Source organism: Pogona vitticeps, chromosome 13, assembly GCF_051106095.1.
Source record: "Pogona vitticeps strain Pit_001003342236 chromosome 13, PviZW2.1, whole genome shotgun sequence".
Lineage (NCBI taxonomy): Eukaryota > Metazoa > Chordata > Lepidosauria > Squamata > Agamidae > Pogona > Pogona vitticeps.
In genome coordinates, this window is record NC_135795.1 from 20,609,407 (window position 1) to 20,626,761 (window position 17,355).

The 17,355-nt window shown below is 53.9% G+C and overlaps 1 protein-coding gene across 1 annotated transcript; it reads right to left on the bottom strand.

The window, feature by feature from the left end:
• Window positions 1–608: 608 nt before the first annotated feature.
• EMP2 (epithelial membrane protein 2) lies at window positions 609–16,372 on the bottom strand. Its single transcript, XM_072982672.2, has 5 exons — window positions 15,918–16,372; window positions 6,948–7,065; window positions 6,042–6,132; window positions 4,572–4,718; window positions 609–3,939 (listed from the first exon to the last, which is right to left on the bottom strand). The coding sequence occupies exons 2-5, from the start codon at window positions 7,023–7,025 to the stop codon at window positions 3,752–3,754; spliced, it is 504 nt and encodes a 167-aa protein (XP_072838773.1). The 5' UTR covers window positions 7,026–7,065; window positions 15,918–16,372; the 3' UTR covers window positions 609–3,751.
• Window positions 16,373–17,355: the final 983 nt, after the last annotated feature.

Sequence of the window (17,355 nt, forward strand, 5' to 3'; positions counted from 1 at the left end):
CTGTTGCCCTGTGAGCATCCTGATCTGGACACATTTAAGCCAGACTTTTGTTTCTGCCAGCCCCTGGCATTCTGCTTCCTTCCTGCCTGTTGCCCTGAAATGTTGTCTGTCCTTGTTCTGCAGCCCCTGTCGGGCAAGGGAGGGAGGGCAGCCTTCCGGGGAAGGCAGAGCAGGTGGTGGTGCTTTGTTGTAGCTCCTTCATTGCCCCTCGGGTGCTGCATCCAGGCTCATCTTGATGCCCACTGTTCACAAGAGTAGACTTGAGCCAAGGAAGCCTCTGGCAGACCTATTCCTGCTTTTCAGCCTCTTTCTCAGGAGAGTCAAAGTTTTATCTTCCAGCCCCGGGAAGCTTCCTTTTGCTCACCTGCCAGTTTCTGAACAGCACCATGGGTCCCTGTCCGTGTTCTTTAAAGTGGGAGCTGCCTGTGGTGTACAGGGTGCCAGCTGCTGTGCCTTGGCGCCGTCTGTGGGCTGCCATGCCCAGCTCTGTTTGCCTTCTCCTCCTCCCTCCCCCCCCCCGTTTTTGTTATTTCCACCCGGCCAAAAAAAGAGCATAATTTTCTACAGTGATTTAGTGAGGTGCTATCAGAAACAGAACCGACATGTGGTGTCAGTAAAACACTGGTTGTAATTTTATTTCCATATACACCACGGGAATATAAAACACGGAACAACTGCAACACAGTCGGAAGAGTTAAAGCTAGCCATCTTAAAAATAAAGCCCCTAAGACATTCAGAATGTTGTGGGTTTTTAAAGGAAATGGTGGCACTCGTGGAGGGGGGAGGAAGTCTCCTTGTATTCTAGAGGAAATGCAAAAGCTCAAGCAGTGGGTTTTGTTTTAGAAGGAGGGTCCGTAATTAACAGCCCGGATCGTTTGGTCCTCTTCTAAATTGCTGTCTGCTTCTGGTTTTTACAGGACCAGAAATATAATTATGTAAATACTGCTTGATATTTTTTATACATATAAAAAACTTTTTTAAAAACATAAATATAAATGTCATTTATAAAATCCCACCGCCTGGCCTGTTTTGTTCTTCTGAATGGACAACAGCCCTTGGTGGTATTCCGTAAAATGTCTCTGGAGCTGCCTGGCCTTAGAAGGGTGGCACCGGGGTTCAAGGGAGGGAGGTGGGTGCTTGGGGCCTGGGTAGTCAAGACGGCTTCTTTCCCAATTTCTGTTCAGATTTTGAGAGCGTGGTTATTTTCGAAAGATTAGATTAGGCATCCTTCAGAGACTATGGTCACATGCTCTGTATGGAGGACTTGGAGCAGCATGTAGGAGGCCAATTCAAGAGTGACAATCCCTTCCACATTGAAGACAAATACAATCTGTACCCCGCCTAGCTCCCTGATTTTGCTGGTTTCGGGACTGTCTTTTTGCCTCGGCCTGCTGGACAAGGGTCTCTTCAAATTGGGAGAGGCCACAACGCACTGCCTGCCTCCAGGCTGAACACTCAAGAGGTCAAGATTTCCCATCTGTCGAGAAAGTCCATTCCTAAGGCCTTCCAGATCCCACTTGCAGATCCAACGTTGAGCCATCACAAACTACAGTGCCCTTCATTTCCGTCAGATTAAAGGTAGGACAGGTCAGATGTGAAAGAAAAAGTTGTTATTGTGGTTCTACTAGTACCAGATGCAAAAGGAAATGTATTTAAAATGACCTTCTATGCCATTTGCAGGAGTTTCGGTTACATCCTGCACGCTGTTCCCCAGGTCCTTGGAAGGCTTAAGTCAAGTTGCTGCGGGCACCTTTAATTAAAACTCAGCTGGTTGTCTGTTTAAAAGGCAGATGACCTTAGTTGGCAGACAGTTACGCAGGGGGGCGCTAACAGACTTTCTCGGGAGTAAGTCCTGGTGATTTTAGCAGGACTTTTTCCCCTAGCAAAGGGGTTAAAGGTTGCTGCCTTAGAAACCGTGACCGGCATTAATGGAGATCCAGGAAGCAAATCTTCGTTTCCCTTGCAGAGGAGCCCAAAGCGTGTTTGCAGATGTCTCTCTGGTGCCAAGGCCCCTTCGCTGCAGCTTTCAGGAGAGCACAAGACACGTTTTAGCAGGCTCTCCTGTGCAAAAGGTGGGAATCCTCACCCGGCGCAGCCCGAGGTGCTTCGGAATCCCCGTGGCCACCTCCAACGCCTGCCCTCAGTCCTCAAAGGGAGTTGCCCCCCAAGAGCGTTTCTTGGGCCAAGGGCTGAAGGCACTAACCGGCCTGAGGGCTTGCAAGGCTTGAGAGGCGGGGAAAACCCAAATGAGTTTGGGGAGAAAGGCCGAGCTGGAGCCGAAGGTCTGGTGTGCTCCGGCTCCAAGGGGTGAAAAGAGTCAGTGTGAGGTATATAACTGTGGTGACTGGACTTTTTGGTTTCCCACTTCCAGGGTTTAAAACCGCCTCCCTTGGCGAGTGAGGTGAAATAGTCCAACCCAGAAGAGTTGGCGTTGCCCTGCCAAGCTCCACGAGGGATGTTCCCTTTGCGTCAGGAAAGGAGCGCCTGGGCTTGACCTCCGAGCTAGAATCCCCTTGCCAGAAGGACGGCACGCCAGGTGAGACACATTCCGTCGCTCAACGGGCGCGCCGGAGAGGCCGCCCACTTGGGCCCGGAGCAGCTCAGCCGCAGAGCGCCTTCCCGAGCCATACCGCCTGAACTCTGCAGATTGTTTTCGGCAGAGGAAAAAAAAACTTAAAATACATTCTCAAAGGGTTTTAATATTATTATTTTTTTTCCTTATAAAATTCCTCTGAAAGGCCAGGAAGATGTAACAATGAAGGAAGACACAGAGACGCTAAAGCGGAGATGACCCTCGCAGCGTGGGCTGGCAGAGCTCATTTTCTGCCAAAGGCTCCGGATACGCGGATTGAGGCCGCGGGTAACTTGGACCCTCTCGAGGTAGCTTTGGAGGCAAAGATTTGACCGTCTGCGTGCAAGTGTCCCAAAGCGGTTGTTTAGTCTGAGGGAAGTCCTGGCCTCGTGACCCATCAAGAGTGCTCCTTCTGTGCCCCTCGAGCCGCCGTGCGCAGGACTTTTGCGGCCAAGAGGCTCCTGGCTCCCGTGCGGCCTGGGCATGGGTTGCTGCCCTGGGGAGGGGGTGTCTCAAGGAACAAACCGACGGTGCCGTCCCCCCACCACCACCCTGGGTTCACTATCCGGGAACCCCTCGCCAGGGCGTGCTTGGCCCTGAAAGAGGAACGCCGAGTGGGTGGAACCACGCGTCCCCCAGACCCGTTGGGGGTCCAGGAGCCACTCAGACGGCGTAGAACTCTCCGTATCTCTGCAGAGAGAATTCAGGTGCCCGGCTGGCCGTGGGTTGCTTGCATGGCGCTCTTGCCAGCTGTCAGCAGGAATCCCGGAGGCCCCCCCACCCGCTGCCCGGTGTTTCGTTAATGCCAGCCCACAAGACGGCTGCTTTGGGGGCCACGTCACAAGAAATGGCCCAAAGAGACCCCACCAGTGATGGAGGGTTTGCCAAGGTGAGTCCCTGAAGACGGCAGGTCGTTTTCATATCTGCCATCCCTACCTGGGTGGCTCGGCCATTCCGACCCACCTGCCGTTCCTTGTCTCTCACAGGTCCTTGTTTCGCACCAGGGGCCGGGAAAGGAACGGCTGTAACTTTGCCACAAAACTGCTTCTGACTATATACAAAAAAAATAAAAATAAAAAAATAAAAGGGGGGGGGGTTTACTGGATTTCCAGCAGGGACTGCGTGGAGAAGGGGCGGGTTAGGGTTCGGGCTCACTCCTGACTTTGCTCTCCTGCCCTTTCATTTGCGCTTCCGTAAGATGAGGTACATGACGCCGCTCAGCAAAGTGAAGGCGAAAGCGATCCAGGCCAGGACGTACGAGTATCCGTACTGGCCCCCGCTCACGCCAAAGACGGCGTAGTGGGGGTCTTTGTGCAGTTCTTCGTGTCGGTCGGTATAAATGGAGGCCGCAATCATCACGCACAGACCTGCCAGAAGGAGTAAGGAAGGAGTCTTACTTGGGAGACAGACAAGCCTTGGGGGGGGGGGGGGTTCTGGGTTCTGACCTGTTTTCGGTGGGAGGGGGGAAAGAGATCCCCCCCCCCAATCCGGCGTCCCATAAAGCAGGGAAAGGCCTTCCTTTGGCCTGTGGGGAAGATTTTCCCCATGAAAAGGATATGGTTTTGGTGTGTTTCGGAGTGGGGTGGGGGAAGCCACTTCCGCACGAGGAAGCCTCAAAGAGCGAATATCCTCCTTGTGCAGAAATGGAAGGGGGGGGGAAAGGGGGCAATCCAAACGAAGCCTTGAACTGGGTTTTCCAAACCAGAAATGGACTTCTGGACTCTTTTAGGACGTTGGAGGTGTCTGTGGAGGAGACTGAATGCAGAGCCCCCCCCCCAAAAAAAGCTTGAAATACAAATCCAGGAGGATTGAGGGCCATAAAGTTCCACAAGCCACGGTGGCTTCTCTTTTTGTGGGTGTTCTAAAAGGCGGTTACGTGGTCTCTCGAAGGCGCCCTGGCTGGAGCGTGTCCCCCCCCAGGGGAGTTGCACCTCCCCTCTGCTGCTGGGACAGGAGGAGGGCTGCCGGTATTTTAGGATGGGGGGGCGGCAATACTCACAGGACAGGAGTTGCAGGATCGACGTCAGAATAAACCTCTCCCCTTGCTTTAGGCGGAAGAGTTGAACGATGAAGACGAAAAAAGCCGCGCAGCAGAGGATGGTGGACAAGATCATCGTGGCTTGAATGGCCTGTATCGCTTCATAGTCTGCAATTAATACGGTTGTGGGACAGTTTTAACAGCCAGGCCACAGAATCCGCCTGCCTGGAAGCACCTGAAAGGCCACGCTTCGCAGGCTGCGCTGTGTGTGAAGGGCGATGACGCCGCGGAGACGGAGAGAGAGCGCAGGTAGGCCCCGGATATTCTGGCCAAGGGCTAAGATTCGGAACCTGGAAAAGCTATTTTTGGGGACTGCAAATGCCAGGAGTGGAGATCCCTCACTGGGAAACCCCCACAGTTTCCTTTTTTTTTCTAATTCCATTCTCCCACTGAAAAGTCCATTCCCCCTTCTTTTCCACTGTTATTTTTTTTATTGGTGCCAGTCAAAACGTGGGGGGCCCTTGTAACTGTGTCTGAATCAGAGGACCCCCTCAGAGGGGAGACCCCACCTCCCCCAGCCCTGCCAGCGCTGACGGTCACCGTCACAGCCAAATCAAACTTGTATGGGCGCGAGACCCTTGCTGTGCGCAGAAAACAGCCGACTGAGAAGAGTGCCAGAGCTATCTATAGATGCTGGGAGTTGGAAGCCCCCGAAAGTAACTTTTCCAAGCTCCGATCTCATCCTGTGTGTGCAAAACACCTCTTGAGTCCATTTCCTCTTTAGGTATTTGCTCCTTGCGCTAACTCAGTGCCTTGCCTTGCCAAACGTTTATTTTCCGTTCCAATTTTTCCGTCTTGAGACCCACCCGCATCCTGCCCGCCACTTTCCTCCACCATCCTTTGTGCTGAATGACAATTAAAAGGGCTGCCAGCCCCTTGCCAACTCTCCTGAGTTCGCGCCCTCCCCAAAATGCAGCTTCCGGACAGAGGAACTCCTTAAGTTCAGGCAGGGAGGGGACCCACCCTTCCTCCTCATCTGCAGCAGGAGAGGAGCTTGTGCAAAATGGTCGTGGACACACTTTGGGGCAGGAACAGGACAATCTGATCCTTACCTAGCAAGATGCTGGAGGGAGGGGGGGTGTCCCATAAGGAAGCTGGATTTTGGAGAGGAAACCCCCTCTACGCCTACTTCTCTCTCCCCTGCCCGGCCACCATTCTCCCTCCAGTTGCAGGAAATAAATAGTGACAAAATAGGTTCCTTGCAGACCAGGCTTGCCAGCCGGCCGTGTTAAGCCAAGCCTCCCTCCCGCCCTCAGCTTCGAAAGCAGCTGTGTGCAGAAAGGAGCTGGCAGGAGCCATTCAAAGGAGGTCAGGGCACCCCTTTTTTCACAACGGCGCCTGAATGAGGAGAGGACGAACCCACCTCCTCTGCCATGGGGGTCTCTCTCTGCCTCTTCCATCCAGCCCCAGAAAGTCCGGCTTGAGACTTACCGGAGAAGGTGTTGTCAAGCGCTGTGCAGTTCGTCCCATTGAAGCACCAGTGCCAAATATCCGTATAGAAACCCTCTCCGACCCACCAAGCCTGCAAAAAAAGGGGGGCCCGCGGTTGAATTGCACAGAAAGACTGTGGGATGCTGGGTGCCTCTCTCTGTCTGTCCTTGCCATTTGTCCCGTTTCCTTTTGCAGGAGGCCCCCTGCCTGCCTGCCTGCCTGCCTGCCTGCCTGCCTGCCTGCCTGCCTGCCTGCCTGCCTGCCCGCCCCCCCTCCCCAGCGCTTGATTCAGTGTGGAGGCTGGAAAAGCGGTATGTTCAGACAACAACTCCCAGAATCCCCAACCAACACACAAGGCCTTTTTCCCAGCCCTGGTCTATCCGCCCCATGTGGCAGTCGTTCAGGCAGAGGCTGGCACCTCTGGGAAGACCAAATGTAGAGAGCGGGGCCTGCGACTCCCAGCCCCTCATTTACCCAGGACTTGCTTCCGGGGGTAGGTTCTGGCTTGGACACAAGGTGCACACTTGCAGCGGGCTTTGTTTCCGCACCAAACGTTGCCCTCCCTCCTTCCTGGGAGCAAGGGGCAGCCTCCCCCCCCAAAGCAGGCAGGCAGCATCTTGTGGCCTTCAAGCAATGCACCGTCCGGCCCGTTGCTGTTGGGGCTGAGGAGGTTCCTACGGTTAAGCCAGAAGGGCCATGAGCCACATTTTGCAGACAGGAAGGAATTTGCTGAAGGCTGGGGAAGTTCGTTTTCACCTTCCCTGGCGTTAATGCAGACTTTCAAAGACACATCAATGTCATCATTCTGATCTCTCTCTCTCTCTCTCTCTCTCTCTCTCTCACACACACACACACACACACACACACACACCTCAAATGGAAATGGCAGTGGATAGCAAAACTCACACTGTCGATGGTAGAGATGAACAAAAAGGCAGCTGAGGTTATGTGGAAGAGGATGATGAACGCCAGGAGGATCAGCATGCTTGCACAGGAGGAGTGGCTTTAGGAGGTGGCACAGCCGCTGCAAAGAAAAAGGAGGAGGAAAAGGGGGTCGGGATTTGCAAAAGGACGCAGAACCTCGTCTGCAGGTCCCTGCCTCCATTTTGTCCAAAGCAGCTCCTCATTTCTCTTCTCTTCGCCTAAAACTCATCCTGATCGAAGAGAGAGGCTTAACTCGGCCCGCTCAAGAGCCCTGCGGACTTTCGAAGCTTAAGGAATAACGAGATCCTAGAAAGTTCCTTTTCAACAGGAGTCAGCCCCTACTACTTTTTCTGTGACTTGTTGCACCTGTGGCAGAAGAAAATGTTTAAAACTCAGGCATAGCCTAATTGGGGGGGGGGGGAGGGGAAAGTTTCCTGCCAAAATGGCCTCTTAAAGGTTCCTTTAAAGGCATCCACACAGTAACTTTGTAGAGTAAATAGAAAACGTTCCCAACTTCACCAGCGGAATTAACATTTTTCTCAATTTTCGTGTTCCACTTGAAAATGCCACCTTCAGTTGTAATCCAACACAAGGATAACGTGCCCAGGCTCGAGCGGTGAGACGAGACCCCTTTGCCCCCACCCCACCCCGTTCCACCTACAGAGGAGACCTCGGTGGCTACCAGCCACAGCATCCCTCGTGTTTTAAAGCCTTTTCTGTTCAAGGCTTACTCGGGTTTATAGCAGAACCAGGGAACACGGGAGATTTCCAGATGCCAAGTTCCCAGGGCTGATGGGAGTTGTAGTCCAACAGCTTTTTGTGCAAGGTTGCAGGTTGCCCACCCTGGTTTAGACTATGGACTCAGTCCAATGGCCCGGATCGTAACCGGGGAAGCATGGGGCTTGTCCGTTGGTGGCGTGAACCTGAACCTCCTTCCTTTTTTGTGTGTGTGGGGGGGAGGCACATGCTGGAAGTCCAGTCATTCACCAAGAAAGAACATCAACGGCTTTGTGCGCCAAGTATCATTTCCTCGTGCTTTGGGATGATGAGCCTCAAGACTCCCACAAGGATGTCATTAGCCAATTAACGGCAAGGTTTCCGAAGGCCAGGCGGCCACCACCAGATCCCAAGCTCCCCGCGCTCTGCTCTCTCCAGCCCCACAGTTAAGTTTCTAGAGAACAGAAAGAAGTGGGTGGCAGAAGCCAAGAAGGGCTTCGTTTGGGGGGCTCATGGGACCTCAGTGGTGCGGGACTCGGCCGCCTTTCCGTCCCTGCCTTGCCTCAAACAGGAGAGGCATCCATCATTCCCGTCAGTAGATCAAGAGAGAAAGCAAATCCTAAGACCTTTACAGGTTAGTGCCTCTTCCAAGAATTGTCATCTACCTGCTAGTTTGTGCTGAGGTCGGAGTACATTAGCTCAGAAAGTAATTTTTCCCCCACTACAACTCCCATAATCCTCTCACCAGCCAACCAGCATGGCCAGGAGCCAAAACAGCGAATGGGCACAAGTCCCCCATCTCTGCCACAGTCGGCTGAGAATTTCTTGGGTGAATGGCCTTGCCCTCTGCCCCTCGCCACAACACCCGCAGAGGGAGGAATTTTGGGCCACACGTGACAAGCCTGATAGGAAACAAAGGGCTGAAATAGCCATGAGGGGGCCAAAGACTTTAAACATGAGTTGGGTGGTGGAAAAAGCTGGAATGGGATCTTGCGGGAGGAGGAGGGCCCCAATTCAGGCTGACAAAAAAAGGTGCAGGACTCTCTTTCTGCAATGGGTGATGTTATTTAATTTTATTTTGAAAATCCAAAGAGCAGGCAGTGAAGCAACGCTCTTGCAGAGGCAGAGCTGGTTTTGCCAGCAGCTCTGTGTGAATTTGTCCACGTGTGTGCGTCTGTCTCTTATTACAAAGTGTGATTGCGAACCGCCTTAAGGATCCATCAGCCCAAGAGGAGGAGACAAATCTTGATAAGCAAACCCACAGACGCCTGCCGTGGGATAAAGCCGCAGCGTCCCAAGATACTCCATTCAGGAAAATACCTTCTGTTTAAGGATCGGTCAACAGCACAAAGACTCACACACACACACACCCATTCTTGTACCCATTGCCAACTGGACTGGTGTACCGCGAGTTACACGGGAGTCACTGCCTTCAGAAACCACCCAGAAACTTCTGCTGGTGCCAAATGGCCAGAGCCCAAATGGCCGGGTCACGTTGCCTTTTCATCGTCTGCTCCCTTCCTATCCTGATGACACTGAAGAAGGTGCTGCTTGTTCCCTTTAATACTTCGAAAGGCTTCAAGAGGACCTCGGAGCTGCAGTCCCCCCAAAGCTTACAGGCCCTCCTGGCTTTCCCACCTACAACCTAAAAGGGTAGAATCCGTGCAGCTGTCTTGAATCCTACCAGTCCTTTTTTCTTTTCTTTTTTGGCAGCTATTTTATTTATTTAAATGAGTTAATTCATTAGGATGATTCACCTCCTGCTTTTTCAGCCGGTTGATCCTCAAGGTCGGCTTATTCTAAGAGGGAGCTCTGCTCACACACAACCTGGCACTGCTGGAAGGGAGGACTGGCACATGCTTCCCTTCAGGTCTGCAGTGCCACGGGCAACCAGCAGGTGGGGCGCCCGCGGTCACAGCCGGCCCAACCCTTTGGCCGAGGGACCTTTTGGTGTTTCATTGAAAAGGTTGCAAACTCTCCCTTCTTCCCTTTTGTCACTTTCCCCGGCACGGACAGGGAAAGGGGCTCGCGGGACCTCCTGCCTCATGTGGTACCCAGCTTGCTGGGGGGGGGCAATGTGTAACCTGTATAATTAAAAATTGTAAACCGCTCGGAGAGTGCTTGTAGCGCTATGGGGCGGCATATAAGTCCAATAAATAAATAAATAAATGTGCGGAGCCAGGAAAAAGTCGCTTGTGGAATCATGACTCCCCAGCGACAGTGCTTGCTTGGGGATTGTGGGAGTTGTAGTCTGCAGGAGAGACCTTTTCTGAGCTCCACCCTTGCATGAAAAATAATTTCCTGAGCTTTGGACACCCTGCCTGTGCGGAAGGGGAAGGATCGTGGATTTGCTGCACCTCAAGTGTCTGCCCTTTTTTGTGGTGGGGAGGAGAGAAGCGAGCTCCCCCCCCCCGCAGCTGCTCATCCACTACCCAATCCAACAGCCATCTCATTGAATCGCCAGTGATCCTCCGTACGATGATGCCTGAGCTCATAAGCTCCACAGGCTCAGGCCCAGCTAGTTCTCGGATGGGAGGACCCCTGGGGATCCCCAGGCACGGCTGGGAAAGGCACCTGTCCGGGACCCTGGGCGAGGCACGGCTGCCAGTCCGAGTTGGCAATCCTGGGGACGGTGCCTGGCAGGAGGGAAACGGTGGACATGGAAAGGCCAACAGGACTTCTCCTCTGCTTTGAAGTCGGAGACTTTGCAGTCAACAAGAGGGAGGGCACAAAACACGAAAAACACGAAACACCAGAACCGCTTTAAGGGGCTCCTTTTAAAAAGCAACCCTGCATCATTCCTGATGCAAAAGCTCCTTGGTCTTGTTCCCACTTGTTCGGTTGCTTTTGGGATGTAAAGCCTCTTTTTAAAAAAAAAAAATTTAAAAAAAACTATTTTATTTTTAAAGAAACAAGGGGAGGGAGAAGTGCAATGCGCTACCCTTAATGACATAACTTGTCACGTAATCCTCCCAACCTCTAGGCGACCGCACATTGCACACCCAGAGCGTGTTTGTGCCAGGTTTGGGTCCGGCCGCCACTTCCCATGCGCCTGCTGCTCTTGCCTCATATCTGCGCCTCCGGCCCTCTGGAGCCTCCGACCCTGCTTGGAAAGCAGACGTGCAAGGAGGTGGTTCCTCCTCCCCGGCCAGGGGACTGCCAGGCGTAGTAGGAGCGCCAGTCTGGCTGGATGGAGGCCACTTCCTCTCTCCGGTGCCTCCTTCCTTCCTTCCCTCCCCACCCACCTTGGCAACTTCCAACCTTGGGCTCAGCCGCCTCGGGGCATCTGTCAGGCCGATGACAGGCAGGCAGAGCTGGGGCCACCCTTTCCCAGGCCTTGACGCTGAAGGCCATCCTTGGGCAAGCCGGAGGAGGGGGGGGAGCGTTCAAGGCTTTGTCTTGTGAAGGCCTCCCTGTGTCTCCCACAGCGGAGCGTCCAACCCAGGCGGGCAGGCAGCTGGCACAAAGTGACCCCTGGGCCCTGCCGGCCTTCTGACCTCACGGTCTTCCCCAGCGAGGAACCTCTGCAAGGAAAGGAGTGCAGGGAAGGGAGCCCCTCAGCCTGACCTTCCTCGCAGGGTGGCTTGGAAAATCCAGTAGGGAGGAAGGAGAGCCCCATAGGTGTGAAACTGAACAGTAAAGTGGTGACTAAGTCATTCTAGCAGGAAGAGATCCCTGCTGGATTCGTATCTCCAGGACACGGGGGAAGCTGGGCCTCGGAGCAAGTTGCCCCACCCTGTTCTTCTCTAAATTGCCCCTTTCTAAAACCCTATTCATCCACTGAATGTTTCCTTCCTGCTTCTTTCCCATCCTATTCTATTTGCATGTGCCCATCAAGGCATGGGGGGGGGCTGCCTCCCACCTGGGCTCCTGAACAGTAGCCAAACTTCTTTGGCCAAGCCTGTGTGTTTCGCTGATGCCCAAAGGCTTGCGAGAACCTGAGAAGAGCTGCGGTGGATGAGAGTGAAAGCCCATGAATCAGCCGGTCGCCTAGGGCAAGTTGGCCAGCGAGAGAGAGAGAGGACCGCCACAGCGCTGTCATCGTACGTCTCGCCCGCCCTGGCCACTGGCATACAGGCGTTCCGTGCCTCGGATCCTGGAGGCGATTAGAGCTACCCCGACTTACAGCCACCGAGGGCCCATGGGTGGCTCTGTGCCTCTCTCCAGCCTCCTTGGGAAGCCCTCCGGGTTGGCAGCCACCCCTGCACGTCGTAGAAAGAAGACCTGCCTTTTCCCTGTCCTGGAGCATTTGCCCTCGCTAAATTTGTTTTCAGTGGAAGAGCCCATTGGGCTCTACTAGTATAAGAGAGAGAGCGAAAGAAAACTCCTTCTCCTTGACTTTCTTCATATTGCATATAACTCTCACTGTATGCAGGCCACAGAAGCTGCTGCTCTTGAACACGCATCCTCTGGGTCCACCAGGAGAGTTTTGCTATTTCCATAAAAATTCTATCCTATTTTCCTTTCTCCTGCTGTGCCCCACGTTCTGTTGCCTTCCTGTCGCCCTCCGTGATAAGTTATGGCTTCTTCTCTCCTGTCCCGCAGATGGGAGATCTGTGCCAGACAGAAACGGGCCGTTGTGCCAGATGTGCACCCTGGGTCTCCCGCCCCCCCCCCGGGCTGGTGGTACACACCCTATAGGGAACCCTCAGGATTTGTTCGGTGACCCAATCCTTTTGGCACTTGGGGGGTTGTGTTCTTGCTCCCAAGGAAGAAGCAGCGATTTCATCCTCTAACGCCAAGCCAAGATTTGGAGAGGGCCCCAGGGCTGTCCTGCCGTTTGGTCGGTTAGACGCGAAGTGGACGGGGGACCAAAGAGAGGAGGAGCGGGCAGGACAGGGTGTTACCCCCTGCTTCCGGAGCCTCCTTGCTGTAAAGTCACAATGGCCAAAGTATCGCCTCCCTCGCCCGCAGATGCTTTATGGCCCGCTAGAACTGAAATTGTACTGGTGGCAGCACAAAATAAATGTCTGCCTGCACAAAAAGTCACCACCCTGGAACCCACCTCTGTTGGATCCCCCAGGAGGGTTTTGCAGCTCCCACAAGGGGCATCCAGAGCAGGGTTAGGAACCCCCCACACACACACACACACACTGGACCAAGCAAACCCTCTAATTGTGAAGCCCTGGCCTACATGGCATCTCACGTACAAGGTCCTTAACCGCCAGCTCCACAGCCAGGTCTGGTTTTGGAGAGGCACCTGGTTCACGTTCCGGCTGAGTGCAAGCTGCAGCCGTTGCAGGGGATGAGAATTGGGCTCCAGACCCCCAAGAACCAGAAAAGGGATCCAGCTTGAAAAAGGAGAGGAGGGGGGAGTGGATTCGGCTGGTGCTGTGAGGACCTGGACTTGTTGCTTCCGAAGGAAGACCCTCAAGCCAGCAGCTGTCTCTGCTCTCTGAGGATGTGGGGCTTATGGGGGGGGGTCTCTTGGCAAAGCCCCTCTGGCTGGGGGTGGGCAGACAGGCCAGAGGTGGCTGAGAGGTTCCCTGCCATAATAACTGAGTCGCGCCTGAGGAAGAGGGGCTGCAGACCAAGAAACCTGGTTTCTGAATGAGACATGTTGATTTTTGGGGGGTGCCGCAGGACTCTCTGCTGGTGTTCTGCATGGACCTCGTAACCTTCCCTTTGCAACAGGAGCCCTTCTGCTCGGCATTGAAAAGCAAGGGGTCTCCATGCCATCTTTGACTGTGTCCAGAAACCTCAGGGTTGGGAGCAAGACGGGTCTCCGTGGGGTCCTTTCCAGGCCCCTGCCAGACTGGGTGCCCCTCTCAACGGGCTGCCTTCATGGCTAAAACAATGGATCTCGTTTAAAAAAAAAACACAACAGTCAAAGTGTGTATTACCGGTTTGGGTGAAACTATAAGGAACTGCATCTCAGTGATTCTAAGTGATGCAATTCTGGACTTGGCTCCCTTGAAGGTACTTGTTTTTAAACACGCTAAACAAACTGTGAAATGAGCGAATCCTTCTTAAAACGTTAATTATGCTATCCTTTCTCCCAAGGCATCCCAGGACAGAACAAAACAGAACATATATCATCAACGCCTCATGAACGCCATCCCTCGTGGCACGAAAATAACCTCGCAGAGAATCATCATGTAGCAAGGTTGGTTCCAGAGCAAGTTACGTCTCTCGAAATCAGGTGGAGCGATATGTTTTTTTAGCCATTGCCTACGCTAAACTATAGAGCAGGGGGCATCTTTCCCTGAAACAGGAAGCCCTTGACAGGGCCCTATCCTCCAGGTCTCATCTCAAGGCGTGATCCTGATGTGCCACGCCCACGGGAGGGGGGGGAATCGAAAGCAAGCCCCCCCCCGGCCAAAGATAAAGCCTGAGTCCGTGGAGATGCTTGGATCTTCAGCTGTGGGTATTTCCTCGAACGCAGGGGTCTCTGCACACCTTTGGTGGGCTCTTTTCTACCGTTTAGAATCAGATTGATCCCAGGGTTTTATTATTATTATTATTATTTCTTGGCTCGTTGGCATGTTTTGATGCGATTTCGGACCTGCTCAGCCAGTTGTAAGGGTAAGCAAGCCCCCTCCCCACATGGTCAAAAAGAGAGAACTTTTTTTCCCATCACTGTATAAAATGGTTTATGATCAAAGCCCGGCTGATGCTGCCGGCCGACTCCCATGCCCAGGTCTCACAAGAAGGACAAGAAAGAGGTGAAGCCCAGGGGTGTGTGGCGAGGCGACAGGGTCAGAGCGGGGCGGTTTCCAGATGCCAGGAGGGAGGGTGCCCCTCACGGCACCAGGCTGTGCTCCTCTGCCGAGAGGCCTCGGAGGAGGAACCCACCACACCTGTCGGCCACGCCTGTTCCTCCTCACCTGCTGCTCCTTTGAAAGTATTAGGGGGCCTGGTGGGAGGAAGAATCCTGCACCCACTGTGCCAGGGGGCGGTGGGTGGGTAGGGAGTGGTCTTCCCATCATGAAAACCCACCCTTCCCTCCTCGGAAGCACCTGGGGTGATGGCAAAGCTCCTCATTCCAGAGTGGAGAGCCAGAGCCCTGACTTTCCGGGATAGTAACGCCCAAATCTTACATCCCCCCCCGCTCATCCCTGTCCTGCAAATCATGGGGAGTTCTGGGACCTGTAGTCTCAAAATGGGGATTATGGGACTTGCCCTCCTCACAAGCTCTGGAGCAGCAGGCAGTATTGACCTCCTCGATCAGACAGGGAACCGTCCTGTCCCGCTCTTTGCTCCCACACAAAAAAATCAGTGTTGGGCTTTTTTGGGGGGGAAGGGGGGGTTCATCTGCGCCAGGACCGCAACCCCAAGGCATTCTGCCTGCAAAGCCAATGCTTCCTCTTTCTCAGGCGAAGCAGGAGCGTAAGGCAGCTGGTGGCCAGGCAACTCCCTGATCTGAGCAGTCTCCTGCTTCACCTGAGAAAGAGGCAATCATTGTTGAAATTGCCACAGCATGGAAGGAGGGGGCAGGGAGAATTCTATCAGGAGACACTGCAGACTAAAACAAGCTGGAAAATCGGCAGTAGCTGAACATGCCCTAAAACAAACTGGACATGAAATTCTATTTCAAAATGCCGAAATACTGGACAACACCAGCAATCATTACGTCAGACTGCACACGTAAGCCATTGAAATCCACAAGCACCACCAGAGCTTCAACAAAAAAGAAGAAAGTTTAAAACTCAACAAAGCTTGGCTCCCACCACTGAAAATACAGCGTGCAAAAGGTCAACGAACTCTACCCAGCCACAAGGACCAGTGATCACTACACACAAAAGACCAGCTAATGACACCCATCAACCACAGTGACAGATAATCTCTTCTTATCACAACAATACATCCACAACAAGACACACTAATCACCAATCTGCAGAAATAGACAAAAGCTCATCTCACAGCCATAAGTACTCCACTCCCAAGCCGACTACACCAGAGCACAGGTTGCTGTCCTCTGAAGACGCCGGCCACAGAGACTGGCGAAACGTCAGGAAGAACAACCTTCAGAACACGGCCAAAGAGCCTGAAAAACCCACAACAACCAAAAAAGTTGTTGCTTTCCTTTGGGGCAGCCTCCAGCCGCCGCTCGGCCTCCTGGCTCCTCAAGTTCCCCTGTTCCCTGCGCCCTCCCACCCGCCTGCCCTCCTTCTGCACATCTGGCTCCCATATTTACGTGTCCCATGCAAACCGGGTGGGAGACACCGGTGAAGCCACTGGAGACCGGGCTTCCTCCCCCTCCCTCCCTCCCCCCCCCACTGCCTGGCTGCTCACGGGTGGGCGAGAAGGGCCACTCTGGGGGGCGACTGGCCGAGGCAGGCGTCCGGCGTCCGGTGCAGAAGGGCTGGCTGGCTGGCTGCTGCTGCTGCCGCCTCCTGAAGTGCTCGGTGATGTCAGAAGGCGAGAGCAGGGTGGGGAAGGACAGAGGAGGAGGAGGGAGGGAGGGGGGCAGGAAGGCGGTTGGGTTGGTGTTGGGAGGGTTTAGGTCCTCCTCTCCCTTTCCAAACCTGCTTCTCTTTCCACTGGAGGGAAGGGCGGAGAAAGAAGGAGAGGAATGTCCAAAGGAAAAACTTCTCTCTCTCTCTCTCTCTCTCTCTCTCTCACTCTCTCTCTCTCTCTCACACACACACACACACACACACACACACGAAAACCACAAACGCCCACTGTGCAGGACTCCTCTGGTGCTCACGGATGTTTTGGCCAGAGATAGACAGATGAAGTTTTGCAGAATAACCCTTTTCATTGCTCAGCTGGGGAAAGCCGCCTGGCTCCGCAGCCTCTTCTTTCTTCCCGAACCTGGTGTTTTGCAGAGGCGGTGAAGTTTCTCTTCCGGAGTACAGCGGCCACCCTGGCCGGGAGATGCTGGTGGTGAGGATATGGGGGGGGGACTCTCTTGGGCCACCGAATCAGCTCAACAATTCCATCCCCCCCCCCCCAGTTCAGTCATGAAGTCTCCTCTGTCTGGGACTAGCCGTGGGCTACTGGCCTTTGGACTGATGGGGAAACCCTCGGTCCTCCTTTTAGAAACAGAACCCTGCAAGGAGGCGAGGCTGGGCCCGTCGTTGACCAAAAGCCAGGGGTCTCTCCTGGAACCTCGTGGCTCCTGCCCTTCTCACCTGCTGCAGCAGAAGAAGATTTATTTGAGGCTGCGCCCGCCTTGCACGCTCAGCGAGAGCTGGCACGGTGTTTTGGACAGAGCCTCAGCCTAGGGAGTTGGAAGAGGCGGGTTCAGGGAGGGCAGGAATGGGGAACCGCTCTTTCAGCATCACACCTGCCTTGAACCAACCCTATTAGGGTCACCCTAAGTTAAAAGGCGACCTGCCGGCGCCCAACCGTGGCGCTCTACCTGTTTTCCACCTGGCTTCTGTCCATTTTTTTCCCTTCTCTTTTTTGCCCCACACACTAAGGAGTCTTCTAAATCATATCTCACAAAACTGACTCCGCTGGCGATTTGCTACGATGCAAATAACAGCAGCAGCAAGAAGCCCCCCCCCCAATGCGATACAGGCTGGAAATAAGTGTCCTCCGGACTCCTCAGAGGGCAGCCCCATTTCCATGTGTGTGGCCGTGAGTTCTGAGAGGGAGGAAGAAGGAGGACTGGCGTAGAGAAAAAGGCCGGGAGCAGAGAGAGTAAGGGGGAACCCAAGGACACTATTCAGACAGCAACACCCCCCCCTCCAGGGCTGTCCTTTACTCCCTGGGGGCCCAG

Coding starts and splice junctions, on each gene's coding strand:
- EMP2 (XM_072982672.2), bottom strand. CDS start 7,025: ATGCTGATCCTCCTGGCGTTCATCATCCTCTTCCACATAACCTCAGCT. Junction 4,719..6,041: donor GCTTGACAACACCTTCTCCG/GTAAGTCTCAAG, acceptor TATTAATTGCAG/ACTATGAAGCGATACAGGCC. Junction 3,940..4,571: donor GATCCTGCAACTCCTGTCCT/GTGAGTATTGCC, acceptor TCCTTCTGGCAG/GTCTGTGCGTGATGATTGCG.